Source organism: Ahaetulla prasina, chromosome 5 (assembly GCF_028640845.1).
Source record: "Ahaetulla prasina isolate Xishuangbanna chromosome 5, ASM2864084v1, whole genome shotgun sequence".
In the NCBI taxonomy this organism is placed as follows: Eukaryota; Metazoa; Chordata; class Lepidosauria; order Squamata; family Colubridae; genus Ahaetulla; species Ahaetulla prasina.
In genome coordinates, this window is record NC_080543.1 from 3,006,168 (window position 1) to 3,031,174 (window position 25,007).

A 25,007-nucleotide genomic window follows, 5' to 3' on the forward strand; every position below is an offset into this window, starting at 1 on the left:
GTTGCCTCGTAAATTGCAGAAAAACTGCAGACTACAGGAATCATTAGCACCACTCAGGTGACCCTCCAGGTAAACCTCCAGGTGGCATTAATAACTCACTCTAAGGATGCAAATGACCCGCTGTCTGCAAGGAGTATCAATCCTTCCATTCCCCACCATCCAGTCAGAGCTGGAGAAGCGAAATGTCTTCAAAAGGAAAAACAAAAGTTCAGTTGCCTCCTGAAAAAGCACCTTTGTGATTACAAGCAAAATGAGACAGGTAGTGGCATTAATAATCTGGTTGTGAGGCCAAGAAAAAACATGTTGCTTCTGTGCCACTATTAATGTCTATTGAGACCTGGGCCCAGTCGCTTCTTACTCATCAAATCAAACGCCTTTCCTGCCCTGACAAGTTGCTTGCTACATACCTTTGGGAAATTTTGCAGATATTTTTAGATTGATGAGCGCATTTGGAACATTGAAACCATGTTGTGGAGGTTATTATGCTGATGACGCTACCCTAATAGCCGATAATGCAAAGGATCTGCAAGCTCGAGTAATAAAAAAATGTCGAGCGGCCTGGTGCAAAAAAAATGGGACTAAAGTGAAATAAAAATGAAATAAGAAGAAAATTGAGCTAATGTTTGTAAGCCACCCAGAGTCACTGAGAGTGCGTGGGCGGCCAGATCAATCTAAGAAATAGGTAGAAAGATGATATTCTAGCCTTAAAATTGACAGTTGTAGCCTTCGAAGGACAATTCTATCCTTAGAATTGACAGTGAAGATACCAAAACTGGTGGGCAGCTTCCGCCTTTAGTACCAACAGTCAATGCTAAAGGAACAAGCAGTCAAGAAAAATGTCCTGCAAACTAACATTCGATAGTGCAGCCATGGAGAAGATGTTCAGATGCCAGGATGTGCCTGTGTCTACAAAGTTCAGAAGAGCTCAGACCGAAATGTTCTCTCTGATCCTCTGTGGAGGCCAAAGTTGGACTTTGAAGAAGCAAGAGAAGAAGAGGACCAACGTCCTTGGGCTTCGATGTTGGAGAAGACTCCGGAGAAGTCCATTAGCAGCCAAGAAAACCAACCAATGGGTCAAGAGACAAATCAGTCCAAATTTCACACGCAAGGCGCAAATGTCCAGGATCAAATCATCTTATTTTGGATACAGGCAAAGACTTGGCTCTCTGGAGGAAGGTGGCAAGCATGGAGAGAAAGAGAAGAAGAGGACAAACAGTAGCCAGAAGGTTGGAGTTGGTTGCAAGGGTGAGGGAAACATCATTAGAAGACCCGAAAGAGCAGATTTTTTTTTTATTTGCATTTATATCCCGCCCTTCTCCGAAGACTCAGGGCGGCTTACACTGTGTCAAGCAATAGTCTTCATCCATTTGTATATTAAATACAACGTCAACTTTTATTGCCCCCAACAATCTGGGTCCCCATTTTACCTACCTTATAAAGGATGGAAGGCTGAGTCAACCTTGGGCCTGGTGGGGCTTGAACCTGCAGTAATTGCAAGCAGCTGTGTTAATAACAGTCTTAGCAGTCTGAGCCACCAGAGGCCCCAAATCTTCACAGAGAAATTTTATTTACGTCAGGGGTCTCCAACCTTGGTAACTTTAAGACTTGTGGACTTCAACTCCCAGAGTTGAAGTCCACAAGTCTTAAAGGTTGCCAAGGTTGGAGACCCCTGATCTACACGGTTGCTTAAGAGTCAACCATGATTTGATGGCACATGACAAATTCCAAGACAGATTCCTTGTGTGTCCAATCACACTTGGCCAATAAAGAATTCTACCTACCTACTTACATTAGCCATCCATCAAATCCATTGTTGATATTTTTCCATAGAAGATCAGAATAACGGAATTAATATCTAGTGTCCAAGAATGTTCTTGTAAATGAAGGTTAGAAACCGGCATTTTTCTTTGTAGCAGTCAGGTTCCTGTTGTTATTTAGGAGGTAGAAATACAACACATTTCATTGGTTCATGGCCTCTAGTAGCTGAGTGTGCTCTATCTCTCACCACAGTCTTTGATCAGCCGAAAACTTCATGAATCTCAAATGACCACGGATGACTTTCTGATGCTTTGTAGATACAGGTAGTCCTTGACTTATGACCACAATTGAGCCTAAAATTTCTGTTGCTAAATGAATGACAATTGTTTGATGACAGATTCTGTTGCTAAATGACAGTTGAGCCCCAGGTTTCTGTTGTTAAGTGAGACATTGGTTAAGTGAATTTTACCCCATTTTACGGACCTTTGTTGCCACAGCTAAGTGAATCACTGCAATTGATAAGTTAGTAACCCGGTTGTTAAGTGAATCTGGCTTCCCCCTTGACTTTGTTTGTCAGAAGTTCGCAAAAGGGGATCACATGACCTTGGGACACCGCAACCGTCATAAATACAAGTCAGTTGCCAAGCGTCAGAATTTCGTTCATGTGACCATGGGGGATTCTGCAATAGTCATAAGTGTGGAAGCTGGCCCCAAGTCCCCTTTTTCAGTGCCGTTGTAACTTCTGAACGGTCACTAAACGAACTGTTGTTAAGTCGAGGACTACCTGTAATGTGTTTTTGTCAGCGATCTGCCCTAGGTTTTATTCTGTGTATTTTTCCTTCCCAGATGTAAACTCATTCCAGCAAACCACAAAATGGATCGATGATGTCAGAACGGAACGGGGTAGTGATGTGATCATCATGCTTGTAGGAAACAAAACAGATCTAGCAGACAAGAGGTAAGGAGACAGACCTCCTGCTTCTTGGGTTAGGTTGAAATATATATTTTATTGAAAAAGTGTGATCTGTAATAGAACCCAAAATCTAGGTTTTGAAAAAGAATGTGTGTGTACGTGAGAACTGAACTGGGTCTCTAGAGCTCAGTAGCTGAAAGTCCCTCACATTCAGAAGCAGTTTTCTGATCCTCCACACTTTTCTTGTGTCCTCCTCGCCACAGTCCCGAGCGATGGCTTAATTAGCCGGCACTATCAGCTCTGGCAGCAAACTAGCCAGCGTCTGCCAAGTGTCTCTGTTATCTCCCTTGATGCCAATGAGTCAACAAACAGTACTTCAGCTCTAGTCAAGCAGTTGATTTGCCTGCTACGAAGAGGCATAGCAGCCCTTGCTGCTTTTATATCCTGTGGGGTGTGGCTCCGTGACTCAGCACTTCCTAGGCCTGCCTCACGCCTGCTTCTGTTGTTCCCGCCTCTCCTGCCTACGAAACCTAGGGTCCAGCCAGGCCTGATTGCCATCAGCTGGGTCTGGAGGCGTGGCCTGGGGGGGAAAGAGTCAGGGGACGGAGGCCTCGTTATCTCCTCCACCTGGCCTGCCTCTGGCTCCTGGAGCTGAGCCAGGGAAGCCGGTGCTCCCGAGGTAAGTCCTGACGGCCCTTCCCCCTCATTTTCCAAGTCACTTTCTGGCAGGGGGCCCGGCTCGGGGGGCGCAGACACAACACTTCCCCTGAAAAGCTCCTTCCTTCCTTGCTGATCAATTTTCTCACCTTTAATTGTTTTTTTTTTACAAATAAAACTCAAAGTGGCAAACATATCCACACACCTTCCTCTACAACAGGGTGCCAAACTCACGGCCTGCGGGTTGGATGTGTCACATGCTGGCCATGCCCATCCCAATTTAGCGAAGGGGAGAATAAGTCCCAATCTGACATGTGACAACGACGTGAGTTTGACCACCCCTACTCTACAACAACCCTGTGAGGTGGGTTGGGCTGAGAGTCGGGGAGTGGCCCAAAGTCACCCAGTTGGCTTTCATGGCTAAAGCGGGGCTTGAACTCACACAGACATAAAGCAGCCGCTCAGAGTCACCTTGAACTGTGAGATGGGGACCAATAAGTTGGATGGATGGATGGATATAGACAGAAGAAGGAGAAAGAGATGGAAAATTATGTCAGATACAGACAGACAGAAGAGGGAGAGATGGATGGATGGATGGATGGATGGAGAAAGATGGTCATGGATAAATACAGACGGAAGAGGGAGATAGAGAGAGATGATAGTTGAGAGAGAGATGGATAATTATGAATAAAAATAGAGGTAGAAGAGGCAGAAAGAGATGAAAAATTGTGGATAGATACAGACAGACAGACAAGAGCAGGCCAATTGTCAAGTGCCCCAGATGCAGTTATGTGACCACAGGTGTGGGGGGTGCAGTAGAACTTTAGAACCAGTTCATAAGTACTCCTGGGGAAGTTCAACGTAATTTCAAACAGTCACTAAGCAACTGGTCATAAGTGTGAGGATTGCTGATTTTCTCTGCACGGCCTTGCCATGCAGTGGCCACGTGTGATCTAGTGCAGGGGTCTCCAACCTTGGTCCCTTTAAGACTTGTGGACTTCAACTCCCAGCCAGCAAAGCTGGCTGAGGAACTCTGGAGTTGAAGTCCACAAGTCTTAAAGGGACCAAGGTTGGAGACCCCTGATCTAGTGCAGTGGTTCTCAACCTTTATAGTGCTGCGACCCCTTTAATACAATTCCCCACGATGTGGCAACCCCCAACCGTAAAATTATTTTCGTTTTGAACTTATCGCGCCTGAAGCCGTCTTGGCTAGCGAACTGAACTGCTTGCGATTGCCTTGAGGACGGAGGCATTAAAGCGGAGATTCCTCCCCTATTAAGTTTATGGCGCCTGAAGCCAGATTAGGCTAGCGATTGGGAGTGATTGCAGCTGGCTTGAGAGGGAGACGTCAGAGCAAAGATTTCTCTCTTTTTTAATTCATCGCGCCTGAAGCCGAATTCGGCTAGCGATTTGAAGAGCCTGCAGCTGGCTTGTGGAGTCAACCATTGGAGCGCGATTCTTCGACTCGCAAGTATACTTCCCATATTTCCGATGGTTTTAGGCGACCCCTGGCAAATCGTCATTCGACCCCCAACGGGGTCCCGACCCATAGGTTGAGAACCGCTGCTCTAGTGGAAAGATTCTGCAGTCCAGAGCCCTTGGACTCTGCATTTGTAAATTGCCATGTAAATAAAAGCGTAAGAGCCAGAAGTACCAACCCTTCTAAAGAATGGAGTTTTCTTCCTTCAAGCATCTAAACGTCACCGTTCTGAAACGGTGTTTTCCTTGTTGGTATGTAAAAGGAAAGCAACTCTTAGAGGAAGCGAAGACTGCAGTTCTCTTACTACGATTTTCTTCCTTTCTTTTCCAGACAAGTATCTATTGAAGAAGGAGAAAGGAAAGCCAAAGAGCTGAATGTGATGTTCATCGAAACTAGCGCAAAGGCCGGATACAACGTAAAACAAGTGAGTAATAAGGAGCTGCAGATTGTTATGTCTCACAGCAGCGGTCTCCAAACTTGGCCCCTTTAAGACTTGTGGACTTCAACTCCCAGAATTTTCTCACCTTTAATTGTTTTTTTTTTTTACAAATAAAACTCAAAGTGGCAAACATATCCACACACCTTCCTCTACAACAGGGTGCCAAACTCACGGCCTGCGGGTTGGATGTGTCACATGCTGGCCATGCCCACCCCGATTTAGCGAAGGGGAGAATAAGTCCCAATATGACATGTGACAATAACGTGAGTTTGACCACCCCTACTCTACAACAACCCTGGCTGAGGAATTCTGGGAGTTGAAGTCCACAAGTCTTAAAGGGGCCAGGTTTGGAGACCCCCGTCTTACAAAGTCAAAGAAGAAAAGAGTCATTCCAGGCTTTCAAGACCCATTCAAAATCAGGTAAATCTTTACTACGAGGTTGTTTGATCAGAATCAAAGAGGCTTGGCTTGTTCCCCAAACCACCAAAAAGGGCAGGACAAGAAGTAACGGGTGAAAACAAGAGAGATCCAACCTAAAAGCAAGGAGAAATTTTCGGACAGTGAGAAGAATTCATCAATGGAACAGTTTGTTTTCCAGCCGTCAGGGTGGTCCATTAATGGAGGTTTTTGAACTGGCCCGGACAACCGTTTGACTGAGGTGGTATAAAGTCTCCTGCCTTGAGCTGGGGGGTTGTAGCATCCCCATGGTCACATGATCAAAATTTGGGCACTTGGAACACATTTATGATGGTCATAGTAGCCCAGAGTCACATGATCCCCTTTGGCGATCTTCTGACAAGCGAAGTCAATGGGGAAGCCAGATTCACAACAACCGTTTTATTAACGTAGCACCTGCAGTGAATCCCTTAATTAGGATTATCCCAAAGGTGCTTTTTCTCAAGAGGCAACTGGACTTTGTTGTGTCTTCGGCTCCCGAGCCTGGCCTCTTGGCAGAGAGTGACTCAAGAGAGTGAGGGGGAAGAGCCGACAGGGCTTTTTCCCTCTGCAGGACCTTCCTCTCTGGCTCCGCTCCAGGTTCCAGAGGCAGGCCAGGTGGAGGAGATGACAAGGCCTCTTTCTCCCGCACCTTCCCCCTCCCAGGCAACGCCTCAAGACCCAGCTGCTGACAATCAGTCCTGGTTAAATCCCAGGCATCGCAGAAAGGAGAGGCGGGAACAACAAAAGAAGGGGTGGGGCAGGCCTAGAGAGTGCTGAGTCACGGAGCCACACCCCACAGGGTATAAAAGCAGGAGGAGCTGCTCCATAGCTTCTTGTGATGGACAAAAACTGACTCTTGGAAACTTTGGCTGCAATATTTCGAGACTAAGAATTTGGCTTCTGGATTTCTTTTTATTTCTGAACTCTTGGTTGCTCCAGCAACGAACTGCAGTTACGCTGGCTTCTGAGGAGATAAGAGAACTTGGCAGGCAATCGCAGGTTCGTTGCCAGAATTGATATCTGTCGTAGGAATAAATTGCTGGCAGTTATAGTCAGCTCACGTGTCTTCTTGGTTGTGGTTGGGGGAGACAGAACAGACTTTCTGGTTTTTCTTTGAAGACGTTTCGCTTCTCACCCAAGAAGCTTCTTCAGCTCTGAACTGCTCAGTTTGGGATGAAGACCCTTTGAACGGTGTGGGTGTATGAACAGATTTCCAGAAAAATTGCAGACTACAGGAACCATTTGCGCTTCAGTTTGAGATACAGCGATGCAGACTCATCCCCAACAGCCTCCGTCCGGGTTCGACAGTGAAGGGACACAAGGCAGAGAAAAACATGCTGCAGAAAGCGCAGCTGCAACTCCTCAGTGAAAGAATAAGACACAGATTAATTTCCCAGTGGCAGTTTTGAAAGAGAGAGTGGAACACGTACTGCAAGAATTATACTCGGAGCTGAAGAAGCTTCTTGGAGGAAAAGCGAAACCTCTTCAAAGAAAAAACCAGACAGTCCAGTTGCCTCTTGAAAAAAAAAAAATACCTTTGGGACAAGATAACTAAGAATAATCTCTATAGACACTTAACTAGGATGGCGAGAAAGGTCGTGAAATGGAGCTTGACATCAAACACTTGGCAACTGTCTTACTTAAGGTAAAGGTTCCCCTCGCACGTATGTGCTAGTCATTCCCGACTCTAGGGGGAGGTGCTCATCTCCATTTCAAAGCCGAAGAGCCAGCGCTGTCCGAAGGTCATGTGGACGGCATGACTCAACGTCAAAGGCGCACGGAACACTGTTCCCTTCCCACCAAAGGTGGTCCCTATTTTTCTACCTGCATTTTTTTAGGTGCTTTTGAACTGCTAGGTTGGCAGAAGCTGGGACAAGTCACGGGAACTCACCCCCTTACGCGGCAGGACTAGGGATTCGAATCGCTGAACTGCCGATTTTTTGATCAACAAGCTCGGCGTCTTAGCCACTGCGCTACTGCATTTCCTCAGGAACCCAGTATTTTGGGCTCAATTGTGGTCGTAGGTCGAGGACTATCTATATTCTGAGGTTTTCTGATTGGGCCTGTTGCTCCTTGAACCGTTCTGTCCTTTAGCACAGAGCCTGGATCTAAGTAGGACAAGAGCCCAGTCTAGCAAGCAGCGTTAGAAGTGCTGCTGAGGCTCATGGAATTGAATCAGTTCTGATTAACGTTGGCATGAAAGGCAGTAATAGGCTTAACTGTTTCCTAATAGGGGGAAGAAGCCAGAGAATGGGAGCCCTCTGAAATTTATTTGGAGCAACCGTGCAAAACCCAAACAGTAGATAAAGAAATTCCACCAACCATTGCAGAACATTCAATGTTAAAGGATTGTTGCATAAACACGTCTTCCTTGAGGCTGGAGGAGGGGGATGTTAGGATCCCATCTGGCTGGCTGTGTCGAAATAAATGCATCATTTTATTACTAGAATAACCAAAAAAAATATATAAAAATCTGTTGTTACATAAACAAGAGCTGGTGTTTCCTCTGCCCATCTACTCCTGTTCTCTAACTTTTCATAACCACCTGTTGTATATTTTTCCACAAGGCAGGTAGTCCTTGAATTGCAACCACAATTTGGATCAGAATTTCTGGGGCTAAACAAGGCGGGTGTTAAGTTAGTCGCGCCACATCTGATGATCTCTTTTTGCCACCGTTGTTAAGCGAATCACTGCAGCTGTTTACTGAATCATGTCATTAACTAAACCCTGCTTCCCCCATTGACTTTGCTTGTCAGAAGCCGGCTGGGGGCTGGGAAGGTCACAAAGGAGGAACCTACAACCCTGGGATGCTGCAACTATTCTGTAAATATATGACGGTTGTCTAGCAACTGAATTACGATCACGCGATCTTGAGGATGCTGACTCCGTCATAAGTTCAAGGACTGGTTGTAAAGCCCCCTTTTTTCTGAGCCGTTGTAACTTGAAACAGTCACTAAACAAATAGTTGTAAGTCAGGGACTACCTCTCCCTTACATACATACATACATACATACATACATACATACTTTATTAATTAGCCCATTGGCCATATCAAAGTGCAGCGTTCAAAACACAAAGTATTGCTAAAATCCGATAAAAAACCATTTAAAATGAGATTGGAATAAAATACAATTTGAAATGAAGTTGGAATAAAATACAATTGATACCTTCCATTAAAACGAATGCTTTTTTATTGGACGCTGATCCAAAGGCGTCAGTGCACCTTATATAAAAACGTGGAGCCTTAAAGCACAAAAGTATTGTTCAATCGATCCATCTTGCTCTTCCCCCTCCCCTCTTAACTTTCTTTCTTAATTTTCTCCCTCAGCTTTTCCGACGTGTGGCTGCTGCTTTGCCTGGCATGGAGAGCACGCAGGAGAAAAGCAGAGAAGATAGTATCCTTTGATCCACGCTCGGTTGGTGAAGCAATCCAGTCATTGGTATTGAGGCTTTTTTGGGAGGGGGAGCACCGCTGCAGCCGGCGGAGGCGGGACAATGACAAAGCAGATGTGTTTTTCCCCAGCTCCCCAAACAAGACACGACCCTCTGAAGTTAACTCAAAGATTCCTTTATTAGGAGTGCCAGCAGCCCCGTCAAAAAAGTTTCTCTCTCAACGCAGGCTAACAAGTCCGTCCGTCCGGGAGATGAATAGTTGTCTGTCCCATCTATTTATCTCCGCCCCCTGCCTTGTATCCCCAGAGCTAGGGTGGGGCTTTGCTAGCAGCAGTGGCTCTTCCGTCCCAAGGACCAGCCCATAGATTTCCACTGCTCTCCTCTCCTCTGCCTTCCGCACATCCGCGCGTCAGGCACCAGACCCAACTGTTCCTCCTCTTCCTCATCAGCCACCTCCAGACCTGGGGGGCTGTTGACTCTCCACCTGAGGGCTGACGGACAGCCCAGGCTCCGCCTCTGTCTCTCTCTCTGCCAGCTCCATTCCCTCTTCCCCCTCGGAGCTTTGAGGCTGCCTTGATGCTGACCCCGACTCCCATGCCTCTTCCTCTTCCTCCTCCTCCGATTCAGCTGCTGGAGGGCCACAAAAGAAGATTAAGAAAACAATGCAGAATGCTTTGGCTGCTCCGGCAGCTATTCCAAAGGGACAGCTGAAGGTGGGAATTTGGGTGGTGAGGCCAGGCCCCTTTGAAATTTCCTCTGGAAATTGTAGCCCGCATCCCAAGTTGGCTTTGATCCGGAAAGCTACGCCAGGGGAAACGTTGAGGTCCACTTCTACGTGATGGAAAGTACCATCCTAGGACAAGCAGAACCTTTCCCTAATTCTACGGAGCCCCGCTGACCGCTGATAGGCTAAGCTGATTCTTCCCGCTTTGCTCTGTACACACAGACAAAAAAACAACCCTGAGCTTTATTTATCCTTTATTTTATCTGCCGCCTATCTCGCTGCAGGGCTGCTCTGGGCGACTTCCAGGAATGGGAAGGAATCAGAATGAAAAGATGCGTAAACAGAAGTCAAACGATAGAACTATAAGATAAACAGTGACAAAGGCACACGGCAAGAATAAATGCATCAAGATAAGGACCGAAATGATGGGACAGGTGGAGAGCAAGGTGGGGGGGGGGAGTCTGCCCTCGATCTAGCAGCCAGCCACCTCCAGTGTGGAAGTGCCCCCATTTGGACCCTGAGCCCAGGTCCTCAGGGTCTTGTGGAAGGTGGGGAGGTTGCTTACCTGTGGGGAGCAGTGTGTTCTTCTGGATCTCCATAGACGGGGTATCTGGGATATTCAGACAGGATCTGAAGCAAGCCGCCTCTGCCGGACACATTTTTTATTGATTACATTTATTTCCCTTCCCATCTCGTTTCAAACGACCCTTCGTCACTCCCAACAGAAGCTTGGAACGCTGCTGAGAGCGAATGCAGAGAGAAATTTCTGGGGTCACTTGGGGCCACTAACCCTAAGGAGGAGGGGGTCTCTAGTCTCGGACTCTTCCCCCAAAGGGGCAGGGGGACTAGACTGGCCGTATCGACCCTTTTCCCGTGGGAACCTTCTGCTGGGGCCGCTCGCTCTTCCCTCTTCCTCCAACCCCGTTGGGTGCGAATGGGGTTTTCGCCCAGCAGCCCTGTCTTGTGTTCGGAGCTGTGGCCTCACCCTAAGGTCTATTCGACAGTGTGGTTGTCTCTGAGCTTGGAGATTTTCCTTGCAGACATTTCATGACCCAACAAGGTAACATCCTCAGTGCTATGAGGTTTGGTCTCTTTTTATATACCAGTGCTTTGTCCTGTCAGTGTTGGTGGGAGATTTCTTCAACTAGGCTGGCAATTGCCTGAGTTGCTTTTTTACAGCTTGGTAGTTGGTCTACTAGTGTTACTCTTCCTGTTCGTCTCTGCTTATTTCCTTGCGTTGCTGTCAGGTAATGAAAGGCCAGCAGGAAAGTAACCCAGCTCAGAAAACACCAAGGACCCCATAGTCCTCCTCCTCCTCCTTGCTAGCCCCCTCCTTTCTAGCACTGATGAGGTTCCCTAGTTGGGTCATGAAATGTCTGCAATAAAATAACCAAGGACCTCACAGCCCTCCTCCCCCTCCTCCTTCCCCCTGCAAGCCCCACTCCCAACCTTGATGGTGTTCCCTAGATGGGTAATGAAACGCCTGCAAGGAAAGCAACCCAGCTCTGGAGATCCACAAGGATCCCCCCCCCACTCCCCACTGTTCAACCCTCACACGCTACAAATTCCCCTTCCTGTGTGCCATTCCTAAAACCGGAGCTGAGAGGCTGTGTTTGTGTTCCCATTTCCCTTAACTTCTCTTCCCCAGTGATCGACATCAAACTTGAAAAGCCTCAAGAGCAGCCAGTCAGTGAAGGAGGCTGCTCCTGCTAATAGTGTGTTGGGGTTTTTTGGTTTTTTTTGTGTTTTGTTTTCCTTCCTTCCTTCCTCAAAACCATCACTGGCTTCTCCTGCCCCCCTTCCTTCCCTCCTTCCCCGCTCCTTCCTTCCCTCTCTTCAGCCTCCCTGTGACAATTGCCTTGCCTCCTCCTTCCCCATACCACCTCCACCACTTGACCCCAGCACGGATCCTCATCTGCTGCCTGTCTCGTGAAGATGATCTGTTAGCTTCACAAGCACAAAAAGAAAACAAAACAAAAGTCGGTGTCTTCATTGCATAGAGAAGGAAAAGGGTCGCAAGAGCCCAAACCACCCCTACCGTGTTCCCGTAGTTCTAGGAAGTTGAGTACAGCTTTGTTGAGGTCTGTTCCTTTTCTTTTTTTTCCCCCCTTTCTTTTCTTTTATAAAGAAAATTAAAACATTGCACTTGTCAAATGGATGGAAAGTGGGGAGGTGGGGGGGGGCAATGAGGATGGCACCTGGTTTTGCCGTCGCAAGGGACGCGTGTCACAGGGTGGAAGATGCCGTTGCAGGCCACAGAGCGTTGACAGAAGAGCAAAACCTAAGAGAGACTGCGCGGCCTTTTCAGTCCAGCAAGCGAAACTCAAAAGGTGGCCTGTTAAATCCTGCTTTCAATTGTGTTGTTTGCTACTTTTATAGCGCAGACAAACCGTCTTTCAGCATCGGCTGGTGAGATGCTTTTTTTTTTCTTCTTCTTAAGGTGCACGGTTCCAGATCGCCTGTGTGGCACCCACCGAAGGGCTTAGAAAAACCTCTTGAGAAGCCCCACAGTTAAACTGGGTCGCAGTGCAGTCTCTGGCTGGTTTTTGCGTTTCTGGGCACGTTTTCAGAACGGGCACTTGGGGGGGCTTTGAAAACAGGTTTGGCCTGTTTTAAGAGAAACAATGGATGCAAAAAATCCGTTTCTAAAATGGAGGCATGTACACTACAACCAGGCTTGTAAATTTTCCGTAAAGTGAGGAAGTAGGACCAGGATAAATGACAGCCATTGGGCAGCTCAATATTCAGCTGGAGGCAGGGAGAGTTATAAAAGTCCCTTTTAAAAGGATGATATGTTGGGGCGGGGGGGGGGGTTGCATAAGATGGAAACAAAACTTTCAATTATGCAGACTGTTGCCTTTACTTTCAGCATTATTATCGTTTCTCTTTTTTTACCTTCGGTCTTGAGTCTTATGTATGTACTACATAATTCGGTTAAGTAACCGTTTAGTATTATGTTTAACTTAACTACCATTAACGGTGATTTCCTTTCAATATTTATTTTCTCTGCTTTAAATTTGTCTAGCATTCAAGGCTTTCTTTCTTTCTTTCTTTCTTTTCTTTTCTTTTCTTTTCTTTTCTTTTCTTTTCTTTTCTTTTCTTTTCTTTTCTTTTCTTTTCTTTTCTTTTCTTTTCTTTTCTTTTCTTTTCTTTTCTTTTCTTTTCTTTTCTTTTCTTTTCTTTTCTTTTCTTTTCTTTTCTTTTCTTTTCTTTTCTTTCTTCTTTCTCTCTCTCTGTCTCTCTGAATTGGTTAATCCATTTAAAGCTTTGGGAATGTTGCAAGATTCCGCAATTTATTTCGGAAACAGACATGCATTCTGTCTCATGTACACACACACACACACACACGCTACAAAAGTGCACTCTTAATAGTACTAGTCATTGTGAAGTTGCTACGTAAGTTAACACAATTGTAAATACATTGTTTGCCAGGAGAGTTTGTGGAGGGGCGGGGGGGGGGCGATGTGGGAAAAGCTTTTTTTTCTCTCGCAGGGCTGTTTTTTTGCAAAGGCAGCCCAGCTTGGCTCAGAGGCCTCAGTGCAAAGTGTCTCCCCCCCCTCCCTTTGCATTGTAGAGTCGGAATGGCAAATCCATCACTTTGACTTGAGTTTCCAGTAACTTTGCATAATCTCATGTTAAAAGGGCAGATTGACATACAAATGCTTTTCATGCAATATTGAAGAGGTGATTTTTCTTTTTCCTTTTTTTTTTTTCTTTCTTTAAAGTAGCATGTCTAGAAATAAATGTTTAAACTATGGCAACCGACGGCAAACTTAATCCTGAAAAGAAACTCAAAAGGAGACTCGGCTACTTTCTTTTCTTTTCTTTTTTTTTCTTTCCTTGTATCGTTGTTACTCTACGTGTGCAGAAACTTAAAACAAAAGAATCCCATCTCGCTGCTTTTGAATAACTGAGTTTTCTGTGGTTTGGGTTCTTCGAGCAATTAAATGTGTACACGGGTTGGATTTTTTAAAACATGCACAGAATTTTTTGCTTCCAATAAAGTATCTAATCAAAACACTACGAGAAAAAGTTTTCTCCCTCTATTTCTTTTGATTCCTTTGTTCCCCATCGCTGGCCTTGGTAGTTCTGGCTTGTTTTGAACTCCGTGCCAGAGCTGAGTATTGCAACAATTCTTTGGTCTCTAGACAGGAAGCAAGCGTGCAACTCCGAGTAGGGCAGCGTTTCCCAACCGTGCCAACTTTTAAGATGGGCGGACTTCAATTCTCACAATTCCCCAGCCAGCATACATAATTGATTTGCTTAACCGCTAGTGATTCACTTAACTGCCATAAAAATTGTAAAATTGGATCTGATTCTGCTTATGACTACAACAATGAAAATTTCAGTCCTGATCATGGTTGAGTGGAGGACTACTTCTAAAGCTGCTTCACAAAAACAGGTACAGTGAACTGAAGTAGATTTGCAGCTATTCAGATTGTTGGCCGAGCAGGCACAAAACAGCCAGAGAAATGATTGAAGCCTGGGAAACAGGACCCCTGTAAACGGTAGTGTTTACGCCCTGTCCCATTCAACAACTTAAAAGCTACACACCATATGAACACCACACACAGAACAATCCAAAGCACTCGCTCTGCTAGAGAGAAGCCCTCCCCCCCCCCCCCCCCGAGGATGGTCTCCAGCGTTGAGTCCGAAAGCTCAGAAGACAAAACCTCTGTTCCAGGTGACGGACTGTCGTGTCCCACTCCTCCGCTGACGACCGGGTCAGGGAAATCCGAATCAGGCGTGCCTCCGCAGCTCTGCCAAAGTCCTAGCAAAGTCCTCAGAGCAGGCAGGAGACCAGAAAGTGACTTCAGCAAGATATGTTTAGACACTGCCTGACTCAGAGAATGCCAGAAAGCAGGTCCTTTATATAGGCCATGGGGTGTGGCTCCATGACTCAGCACTTATCCAGGCCTGCCCCTCCCTTCCTTCTGTTGCCTCCACCTATCAAGTCGTCTGACGCGAGGGTCACTCCAGTCGGCAGCTGTTGGCAATTGACCTCCCTCAGGCTCGCATGCTGTGGAGGAGGGGGAGGGGTCTAGTTGCTCCGTTTGCCTGGGCATGGAGCCAGAGCTGGGGGCTGGAGATACTTCCTCCTCTTCAGCCTGTCTGGGCATGGAGCCAGGGCTGGGGCCGGGAGGCATACTAGGACATTCCTCCGTGTTCGGAAGCAGATAAGAAGGCCCCGGCTGTGGTGAGATTGGACGAGACACAACACGGACCCAGATCAGATCCTGCCACGTTACCCTGGGACATGTATATTCGCCTTCCGTCGTGAACTAGATTTAGCTTGTTCCTTTTTTTTTTCCTTGTAAGGCACCGTCTTTGTTTTACTCTTTCTTGATTCTTCCCCGCGTTTTGCATAGCGATGGCTTTTGCGATCGAGAATAGTCCGAGGAGTATGTGCATGCGTGCATTATCCACCGATTTGTAAATGACAGATTCAAGACTGGAATTTTTTTTTATTTTTTACATTACTAGAGAAATGGCAGTGGTTAAACAGCGGGACCTGTTGACTGAAGGAAACAGCTTCATGGAAGCATCAAAAGGCCAAATGCTGTTATTTAGTCTGTTCTTAAATTACCGGGAAGGAAGCAATTGGAAAATAAACACAATTCTTTCCTTCCCTTAAATCAGGGGTCTCCAACCTTGGTCCCTTTAAGACTTGTGGACTTCAACTCCCAGAGTTCCTCAGTCAGCAAAGCTGGGAGTTGAAGTCCACAAGTCTTAAAGGGACCAAGGTTGGAGACCCCTGCCTTAAACACACACAAATGACAGTCCTGGTGCATTGTTTTCAGGTAAGCTTTCCTACCCCCCTAATTAAATTAAAAGCAGATGAGCTTTAAATACATTTGAAGAAGTGGTGGGGGGGGAGAAGAAGAGGCAAAAGCCAAATTAAAACAGCCTTTTGAATTGAGGCACCTCCATCTCATTACAACGCTTATTTACCCTCTGAGAAAAAATGGGTATTCGACAGGTACTGTTTGGCAGCTGACTGGCACCAGATCGAACCAGAAGGAAACACACACACACACACACACACCCAGAAAAAAAAGATTGCAGTGTGGTACGTAAAAACAGACAATGGCCACTGTGTTGAAGAGCAAGGTGTTTTTTTTTTAATCCTTAAATAGTTTTTCTTCCAAAATATACATTATTAATATTATTAGTGCTTTAAGCGTTCAAGAATCAAGCCGAAGCTAACAACTGGGACATGGCAACTGCGTAGCGTGCAGTGAGAAGCAAAGCGAGGTGTGTTCGCGCTGCGGCTAAAGGGAGGCTTTCTTGGGAAGCCCCCAACCCACCAGATGAGGCAGACCCTGCCGCAGGGATGGGATACCCTCAGGAGAGCCGCCGCTGGCTAAACAACCTCCTCCATCCAGAGCCATGGGCACCGCTTCCCAGCGGCTTCTCTTTTAAAAGGCAAGCTGTTCCCTTTAAATCCAAAATGATTAAATTTCGTATGCAACTCTCATTCCGCGATGTGCCTGGATATGTGCAGGAAATGCTCCCTCTGAACATTGGTTTTTGTTTTTTGCAAGATCCAATTGGTCATTGCCGTAAGGAGACCGATCGGTTAATCAGAAAACAAGGGTTACCCTTGCAACCAAGAAAGATCTGGCAAGTATTTACTGGGGTGAGTCACGGCCGTTGTTGCTGCAAGCAATTGTGATTTCTGTGGGGGTTTCGGCCCAGAAATCTCTTGCTGACCTGGCAGTGTTTCAGTCATTTAGCTGTGCCAACCCCACAATGGGTCTGTGCAAAGGCGGCATTTACATGCCTCCCAAAGATTAACCAGCAACTGGGCTCCATTGGCATCTTTGTGGCAGACACGGGAATAACTCTGGAAAAATTGGAGCAGGTGCAAAAATGGTGTTGTCTACTTTAAGTTTGTTAGATTGCAATCGAGACTTTTCCTCCCAGAATTCACAGCAACCTACTGCATGCAAAACGCCTTCCTCTTTATTTTTACCCACAACACCCCTATGAGGTAGGCCAGGCTAAGCACAAGTAGCCTCAAGTCACTTGAGTGAACATCCATGGACTTGAACCCAGTTCTTCCCAACTTTCAGACAGGAAACGGTCCAAGGCACCCTTGGCTACAAAAACACCCCCATATTCACAGTGCATATTCACACAGCTCATTCTTTAACCTCGAACCCAGCACTCGATAACCAAGGACAGGAAGACACAGCTATAATCTCGCTGGATGCCTTTGCCCAGGGCAGCTGAGATGCTTCACCTGGCGCTCCCACTGTTCGCATGCCCACTCAACTCAACCTGCGCATGGCTAAACGTCACATCCTGGTTCACACAAACAAAACCACTGTCGTGTCCCACTCCTCCACTGACGACCGGGTCAGGGAAATCCGAATCAGGCGTGCCTCTGCAGCTCTGCCCAAAGTCCTAGCAAAGTTCTCAAGGCAGGCAGGAGACCAGAAAGTGACTTCAGCAAGATATGTTTAGACTGTGCCTGACTCAGAGAATGCCAGAAAGCAGGTCCCTTATATAGGCCATGGGGTGTGGCTCCATGACTCAGCACTTATCCAGGCCTGCCCCTCCCTTCCTTCTGTTGCCTCCACCTATCAAGTCGTCTGACGCGAGGGTCACTCCAGTCGGCAGCTGTTGGTAATAGACCTTCCTCAGGCTCACATGCTGTGGAGGAGGGGGAGGGGTCTAGTTGCTCCGTTTGGAGCCAGAGCTGGGGGCTGGAGATACTTCCTCCTCTTCAGCCTGTCTGGGCATGGAGCCAGGGCTGGGGCCGGGAGGCATACTAGGACATTCCTCCGTGTTCGGAAGCAGATAAGAAGGCCCCGGCTGTGGTGAGATTGGACGGGACACAACACGGACCCAGATCAGATCCTGCCACGTTACCCTGGGACATGTATATTCGCCTTCCGTCGTGAACTAGATTTAGCTTGTTCCTTTTTTTTTTCCTTGTAAGGCACCGTCTTTGTTTTACTCTTTCTTGATTCTTCCCCGCGTTTTGCATAGCGATGGCTTTTGCGATCGAGAATAGTCCGAGGAGTATGTGCATGCGTGCATTATCCACCGATTTGTAAATGACAGATTCAAGACTGGAATTTTTTTTTATTTTTTACATTACTAGAGAAACGGCAGTGGTTAAACAGCGGGACCTGTTGACTGAAGGAAACAGCTTCATGGAAGCATCAAAAGGCCAAATGCTGTTATTTAGTCTGTTCTTAAATTACCAGGAAGGAAGTAATTGGAAAATAAACACAATTCTTTCCTTCCCTTAAATCAGGGGTCTCCAACCTTGGTCCCTTTAAGACTTGTGGACTTCAACTCCCAGAGTTCCTCTGCCAGCAAAGCTGGGAGTTGAAGTCCACACGCCTTCAAACCTCAAGGTTGAGACTCTAAACACACACAAATGACAGTCCTGGTGCATTGTTTTCAGGTAAGCTTTCCTACCCCCCCTAATTAAGTTAAATGTAGATGAACTTTAAATACATTTGAAGAAGTGGGGGGGGGAGAAGAAGAGGCAAAAGCCAAATTAAAACAGCCTTTTGAATTGAGGCACCTCCATCTCATTACAACGCTTATTTACCCTCTGAGAAAAAATGGGTATTCGACAGGTACTGTTTGGCAGCTGACTGGCACCAGATCGAACCAGAAGGAAACACACATACACACACACACACCCAGAAAAAAAAGATTGCAGTGTGGTACGTAAAAACAGACAATGGCCACTGTGTTGAAGAGCAAGGTGTTTTTTTTTTAATCCTTAAATAGTTTTTCTTCCAAAATATACATTATTAATATTATTAGTGCTTTAAGCGTTCAAGAATCAAGCCGAAGCTAACAACTGGGACATGGCAACTGCGTAGCGTGCAGTGAGAAGCAAAGCGAGGTGTGTTCACGCTGCGGCTAAAGGGAGGCTTTCTTGGGAAGCCCCCAACCCACCAGATGAGGCAGACCCTGCCGCAGGGATGGGATACCCTCAGGAGAGCCGCCGCTGGCTAAACAACCTCCTCCATCCAGAGCCATGGGCACCGCTTCCCAGCGGCTTCTCTTTTAAAAGGCAAGCTGTTCCCTTTAAATCCAAAATGATTAAATTTCGTATGCAACTCTCATTCCGTGATGTGCCTGGATATGTGCAGGAAATGCTCCCTCTGAACATTGGTTTTTGTTTTTATTTTTTGCAAGATCCAATTGGTCATTGCCGTAAGGAGACCGATCGGTTAATCTGGAAACAAGGGTTACCCTTGCAACCAAGAAAGATCTGGCAAGTATTTACTGGGGTGAGTCACGGCCGTTGTTGCTGCAAGCAATTGTGATTTCTGTGGGGGTTTCGGCCCAGAAATCTCTTGCTGACCTGGCAGTGTTTCAGTCATTTAGCTGTGCCAACCCCACAATGGGTCTGTGCAAAGGCGGCATTTACATGCCTCCCAAAGATTAACCAGCAACTGGGCTCCATTGGCATCTTTGTGGCAGACACGGGAATAACTCTGGAAAAATTGGAGCAGGTGCAAAAATGGTGTTGTCTACTTTAAGTTTGTTATATTGCAATCGAGACTTTTCCTCCCAGAATTCACAGCAACCTACTGCATGCAGAACTCCTTCCTCTTTATTTTTACCCACAACACCCCTATGAGGTAGGCCAGGCTAAGCACAAGTAGCCCCAAGTCACTTGAGTGAACATCCATGGACTTGAACCCAGTTCTTCCCAACTTTCAGACAGGAAACGGTCCAAGGCACCCTTGGCTACAAAAACACCCCCATATTTACAGTGCATATTCACACAGCTCATTCTTTAACCTCGAACCCAGCACTCGATAACCAAGGACAGGAAGACACAGCTATAATCTCGCTGGATGCCTTTGCCCAGGGCAGCTGAGATGCTTCACCTGGCGCTCCCACTGTTCGCATGCCCACTCACCCTGCGCATGGCTAAACGTCACATCCTGGTTCACACAAACAAAACCACTGTCATGTCCCACTCCTCCACTGACGGCCGGGTCAGGGAAATCCGAATCAGGCGTGCCTCTGCAGCTCTGCCAAAGTCCTAGCAAAGTTCTCAAGGCAGGCAGGAGACCAGAAAGTGACTTCAGCAAGATATGTTTAGACTTTGCCTGACTCAGAGACTGCCAGAAAGCAGATCCTTTATATAGGCCATGGGGTGTGGCTCTATGACTCAGTACTTATCCAGGCCTGCCCCTCCCTTCCTTCTGTTGCCTCCGCCTATCCAGTCTTCTGATGCGAGGGTCACTCCAGTCTGCAGCTGTTGGTAACTGACCTTCCTCAGGCTCACATGCTGTGGAGGAGGGGGAGGGGTCTAGCTGCTCCGTTTGCCTGGGCATGGAGCCAGAGCTGGGGGCTGGAGGTACTTCTTCCTCCTCAGCCTGTCTGGGCATGGAGCCAGGGCTGGGGCCGGGAGGCATACTAGGACATTCCTCAGCGTTCGGAAGCAGATAAGAAGGCCCCGGCTGCGGTGAAAGCGGACGAGACACAACAACCACATCTGGGTTTCAACCACCAACAAGCCAGCTTCATTTTGGCCTGGTACGTAACAGTAGAGAAAGGGACTGCAATGATCTGTGCGAAAGACTTTGGGAGACCAGGTAAAGAGATGCTGCCAAGGGAACTGTCGGATAAAAGACCGCATAACCCTCAGCTGCATAACGGGTGGGACGAGAGGCTCAGAAGAGACCCTCCCTAGGCTGTAAAGGGGATGGAGGGAGAATTGTACTTTCAGAATACTAAAAGAATTGGAAGGGACCTTGGAGGTCTTCTAGTCCAACCCCCTGCTCAAACAGGAAACCGTATGCCGTTTCAGACAAACGGTCGTCCAAATGGACAAGCTGAATGGGCTTAGCTGAATTGGAGTCCAGGCAGGATGTAGCAACTCTTAACATAAAACTTTTTAAGATCTTCCACCATAAAGAGGTGGTGGAGATCGGAAAGTGGCTAACAAGATCGGGCAAAGGAATTGTACCCACGTGATATGGTTAAAAAAAAGAGGCTCTTCTGAGCCTCTTATCGCACCCGTTATGCAGCTGAGGGTTATGCGGTCTTTTATCTGACAGTTCCCTTGGCAGCATCTCTTTACCTGGTCTCCCAAAGTCTTTCGCACAGATCATTGTGGTCCCTTTCTCTACTGTTACGTACCAGGCCAAAATGAAGCTGGCTTGTTGGTGGTTGAAACCCAGATGTGGACTAGAAGACCTCCAAGGTCCCTTCCAACTCTTTTAGTATTCTGAAAGTACAATTCTCCCTCCATCCCCTTTATAGCCTAGGGAGGGTCTCTTCTGAGCCTCTTATCCCACCCGTTATGCAGCTGAGGGTTATGTGGTCTTTTATCTGACAGTTCCCTGGATGCGATCGAATCTGGATTTTTGCAACATGCAGCGCGCAAAAAACAGCTTCTATTGCATCGTTGTGGCGCCATCTTAACTTTTCTGACCGTACCCAGGTGGAAGTGTGTGTGTGGGGGGGCATCCCTGGAGAAGAACCAGCCAAGCCACATGATCCAGGCAGGGGGACTGCCAAGAACGGCCCGCCTCGAGGATGCGCAAGGCACCGTTGCAAATAAATTAAGCCAGAAATCAAAAAAAATGGGGGGGGAGTCGCCTTCGTTCACACAACGCGTTGAGCCTGGTTACGGAAAAACCCATCAGCAGGACTTGGCCCTGAACTGCAAAAAAAAAAAAAGGGGGGGGGCTAACTGCGATTCTACCTTCGCCAAGGATGTTACGGGAACATAGCTTGTGTGTAAATTGCAGAAGGAGATTTCATGAAAGCTTCGGGCCAGATTAAATGGATTTCCAAACTGCTGGCAACTCCTTACATAACCCTCTAAATTCCCCATGGAAATGCAACCTATAGATTTGGGGCAGGGGCAGCGTTCTCTTGGTCTGCCCTAGATCTGCCCCAGGGAGCCTAAATGACCCAGGGAGGGCCTAGCAGTGCAGCATGGGAACTATCGGCCACGGTTACTGTTCACACAGCAGGTGCTTTAAAACCTTCCCAAGGATCTTACAAAATCCCCGGGAATTTATGTGCCAAGTGATCCCGTCCTCTTTGGTTTTCCCTCTTCGCTTTCGAAATAGGGGGGAGGGGGGGTCTTGCCAGGAAAAGTGGGTGGGGGGGAGAGTCAGCCAGGCTGGGCTGGCCGGTCTATCAAAAAGCATCAGAGCATCAGAACCAACAAGGCATCCACATGAACGAGCCCAGAGCGGCTCCCGTGGCGGCTCCAGCAAGCAGGCCCAGGGCCATCTGATCTCCAGAAACGCGATAGGGGTCTTCGCGGATGATGACGTGGGTCATCCCGGGAGCTGCGAGGGAGAAAGGAAGGAGAAACACCGTCAGGGGCAGAGCCCAACCGTACCAGGAGAGGTTTTAACTTGAAATACATGAATGTTCCAAAATTGTACAGGTAGTCCTCGACTTACGGCTATAATTGAGCCGGACATGTACGTCGGTAAGCGAGACAGTTGTTTGAGTTTTGCCCAGTGGTGGGATTCAAATAATTTAACAACCGGTTCTCTGCCCTAATGACCAGCTGAGTAGGCGTGGCTCGGTGGTCATGTGACCGTGTGGGCGTGGCCAACTCAATGTCACTCACATCGATGGGCGCTTCGCCTTAGCTGTTACAATGTAACAAGGGTTAACCAGAGAGGCAGTTTCTGTAAGCGGGGCAATAAAGATGAGGCTAGAAATACCACCAGAATGTTGCCTTCCTGCCTTCCGTACAGGATTAGCCCTGTAAAGTGGGGAAAAACAAAATAAGATTTCTTCCAACAACCGGTTCTCCGAACTGCTTAGAAAGTTAGCAACCGGTTCTCCCGGATAGGTGCAAACTGGCTGAATCCCACCACTGGTTTTGCCTCGTTTTGCAACCTTTCTTGCCACAGTTGTTAAGTGAATCACTGCAGTAGTTAAGTTAGTCACACGGTTTTTTGTTTTGTTTTTGCATTTATATCCCATCCTTCTCCAAAGACTCAGGGCGGCTTACAAAGTGTTAAGCAATAGTCTTCATCCATTTGTATATTATATACAAAGTCAACTTATTGCCCCCAACAATCTGGGTCCTCATTTTACCTCCCTTATAAAGGATGGAAGGCTGAGTCAACCTTGGGCCTGGTGGGACTAGAAACCTGCAGTAATTGCAAGCAGCTGCTGTTAATAACAGACTGTCTGAGCCACTCAAGGACCCTTAACGACCGTCAGGTTGTTAAGTGAACCTGACTTCCCTTTTCACTTTCCCTGTCAGAAGGTCATAAAAGGGATCACACTGCAACCGTCATGAACATGAGCCAATTGCCAAGTATGATCAGGTGATCCATGTTGGGTCATCATCGCCCCCATGGGGATGCTGCAAGTGCAAAAAAAAGTTATGTCTGTTTTTTTTCAGTGCTGTTGTAACTCTGAACGGTCGCTAAACAAACTTGTAAATCGAGGACTACCTGTAATAAGTTTTTTTTTTTTAAAAATCTTTTGTTGCATCTGTGGCAATACCCAATTTGGCCACCAGATGTCCCTTCAGCCCTCAAGATGCCTAGAAGCCCAAAGGAATGGCGGATTTTGGAGAAATTGGAATTTAATACAAGCTATCAGTGCATCAGCTGAACAAGGGAACAATTCAGGGCTCCTGTTGGTCCAGGCAGCTGGGCAAAACAGTTTCCCTGACCCTACCCTCTGAAATGGTATCGGAGCAGGGGGTTGGACTAGAAGACCTCCAAAGTCCCTTCCAACCAGTGGTGAAATGTAAAATTTGTTACTACCGGTTCTGTGGGCGTGGCTTGGTGTGGGGAGTAATGTGACTGGGTGGGTGTGGCCAACTTTTTTTTTTTTACTTTTAAAAGCATTTTTTCAGCTGAAGAAAAAATGCTTTTAAAAGTTAAAAAAAAAAAGCCTCTGATGATCACACGGCTCAGCTGGGCATGGAGGGGGGCCAGGGATTTTTGCTACCGGTTCTCCGAACCACCCGCCGCCATCGCTACCGGATCGGGTGATCCGGTCCGAACCGGGAGCATTACACCCCTGCTTCCAACTCTATTGGAATTCTATTAAACGGCTATGTTGGGAAGGCCTGCAGGCCAGTGAAGGCTGCTAAAGGCACCAGGTTGGAAAGCAGGAATTCTGGTGCTGGAGTGATTCACTTAGCAACTGTAGCAAGAAGGGTGGTAAAAGTGTTGTGTCTGCGCCCCCCCCCCGAGCCAGGCCCCCTACCAGAAAGTGACTTGGAAAGTGAGGGGGAAGGGCCATCAGGACTTACCTCAGGAGCACCGGCTTCCCTGGCTCAGCTCCAGGAGCCAGAGGCAGGCCAGGTGGAGGAGATAACGAGGCCTCCGTCCCCTGACTCTTTCCCCCCCCAGGCCACGCCTCCATACCCAGCTGATGGCAATCAGGCCTGGCTGGACCCTAGGTTTTGTAGGCAGGAGAGGCGGGAACACCAGAAGCAGGGGTGGGGCAGGCCTAGGAAGTGCTGAGTCATGGAGCCACACCCCACAGGATATAAAAGCAGCAAGGGCTGCTATGCCTCTTCGTAGCAGGCAAATCAACTGCTTGACTAGAGCTGAAGTACTGTTTGTTGACTCATCGGCATCAAGGGAGATAACAGAGACACTTGGCAGATGCTCGCTAGTTTGCTGCCAGAGCCGATAGTGCCGGCTAATTAAGCCATCGCTCGGACTGAGGCGAGGGGGACAGAACAAAGATAGGGCAAAACTCGCTTTAGCGCCTGTCTCGCCTAACAACGGAAACGTTTGGCTCAATTGTGGCCGTAGGTTGAGGACAGCCTGTAATTAGGATCCCTTCTTTTAAGCATTAACTGGGGAGAGGAGCTGCCAGACCTACCGACATAGGGGTTGCCGTGGTAATCCGAACTGACATACATTGCCTGGTGCGAGTCCATAGGTACCGTCTGGTAATAGTCGTCATAAGGGTCATAGAGGTGAACCTGGAAGACAGAAAGGCAGCCCAGCATCAGCGCCTGAGATCCCAAAGCAGCTTGGGTCCCCTTCGGCTGCAGGCACAGAATGACAGAATGGGGAGGAACCTTCAAGGTCATCAAGTCCAACCCTCTTCCTCCCACACGGCAGGTTTGTTTCCCTCCCTACGCCATCCCTGAGAGGCGCCTCTCGGGTATCTCCAAGGGAAACCAAACTTTGCAAACTAAAGACACAGCAGCTAACGCGACTAAGGTTACGGGAATAGAAATGGGAAAGTTTGAATGCGC

The 25,007-nt window shown here is 47.5% G+C and overlaps 2 protein-coding genes across 6 annotated transcripts in view; one reads left to right on the forward strand and one right to left on the reverse strand.

Annotated features, from left to right (window-relative positions):
• RAB6A (RAB6A, member RAS oncogene family) overlaps positions 1 to 12,374 on the forward strand; it is a 61,332-nt gene extending 48,958 nt beyond the window's left edge. For both annotated transcript variants that reach the window (XM_058185405.1, XM_058185403.1), the window contains exons 5-8: positions 2,605 to 2,716; positions 5,139 to 5,232; positions 9,014 to 9,080; positions 11,451 to 12,374. In XM_058185405.1, the coding sequence (XP_058041388.1) occupies positions 2,605 to 2,716; positions 5,139 to 5,232; positions 9,014 to 9,080; positions 11,451 to 11,515 (338 nt within the window). In that variant the 3' untranslated portion in view covers positions 11,516 to 12,374. The remainder of the gene's footprint in view (positions 1 to 2,604; positions 2,717 to 5,138; positions 5,233 to 9,013; positions 9,081 to 11,450) is intronic.
• An 8,718-nt stretch (positions 12,375 to 21,092) lies between these two features.
• Positions 21,093 to 25,007, reverse strand: part of PLEKHB1 (pleckstrin homology domain containing B1) — a 38,788-nt gene continuing 34,873 nt past the window's right edge. For 2 of the 4 annotated variants that reach the window (XM_058185408.1, XM_058185407.1), the window contains exons 6-7: positions 24,626 to 24,728; positions 21,093 to 22,101 (exon numbers count right to left, since the gene is read on the reverse strand). In XM_058185408.1, the coding sequence (XP_058041391.1) occupies positions 21,965 to 22,101; positions 24,626 to 24,728 (240 nt within the window). In that variant the 3' untranslated portion in view covers positions 21,093 to 21,964. Of the gene's footprint in view, positions 22,102 to 22,372; positions 22,530 to 24,625; positions 24,729 to 25,007 lie in introns of those variants that run through there. The other 2 variants (XM_058185409.1, XM_058185410.1) reach the window with 2 other exon arrangements.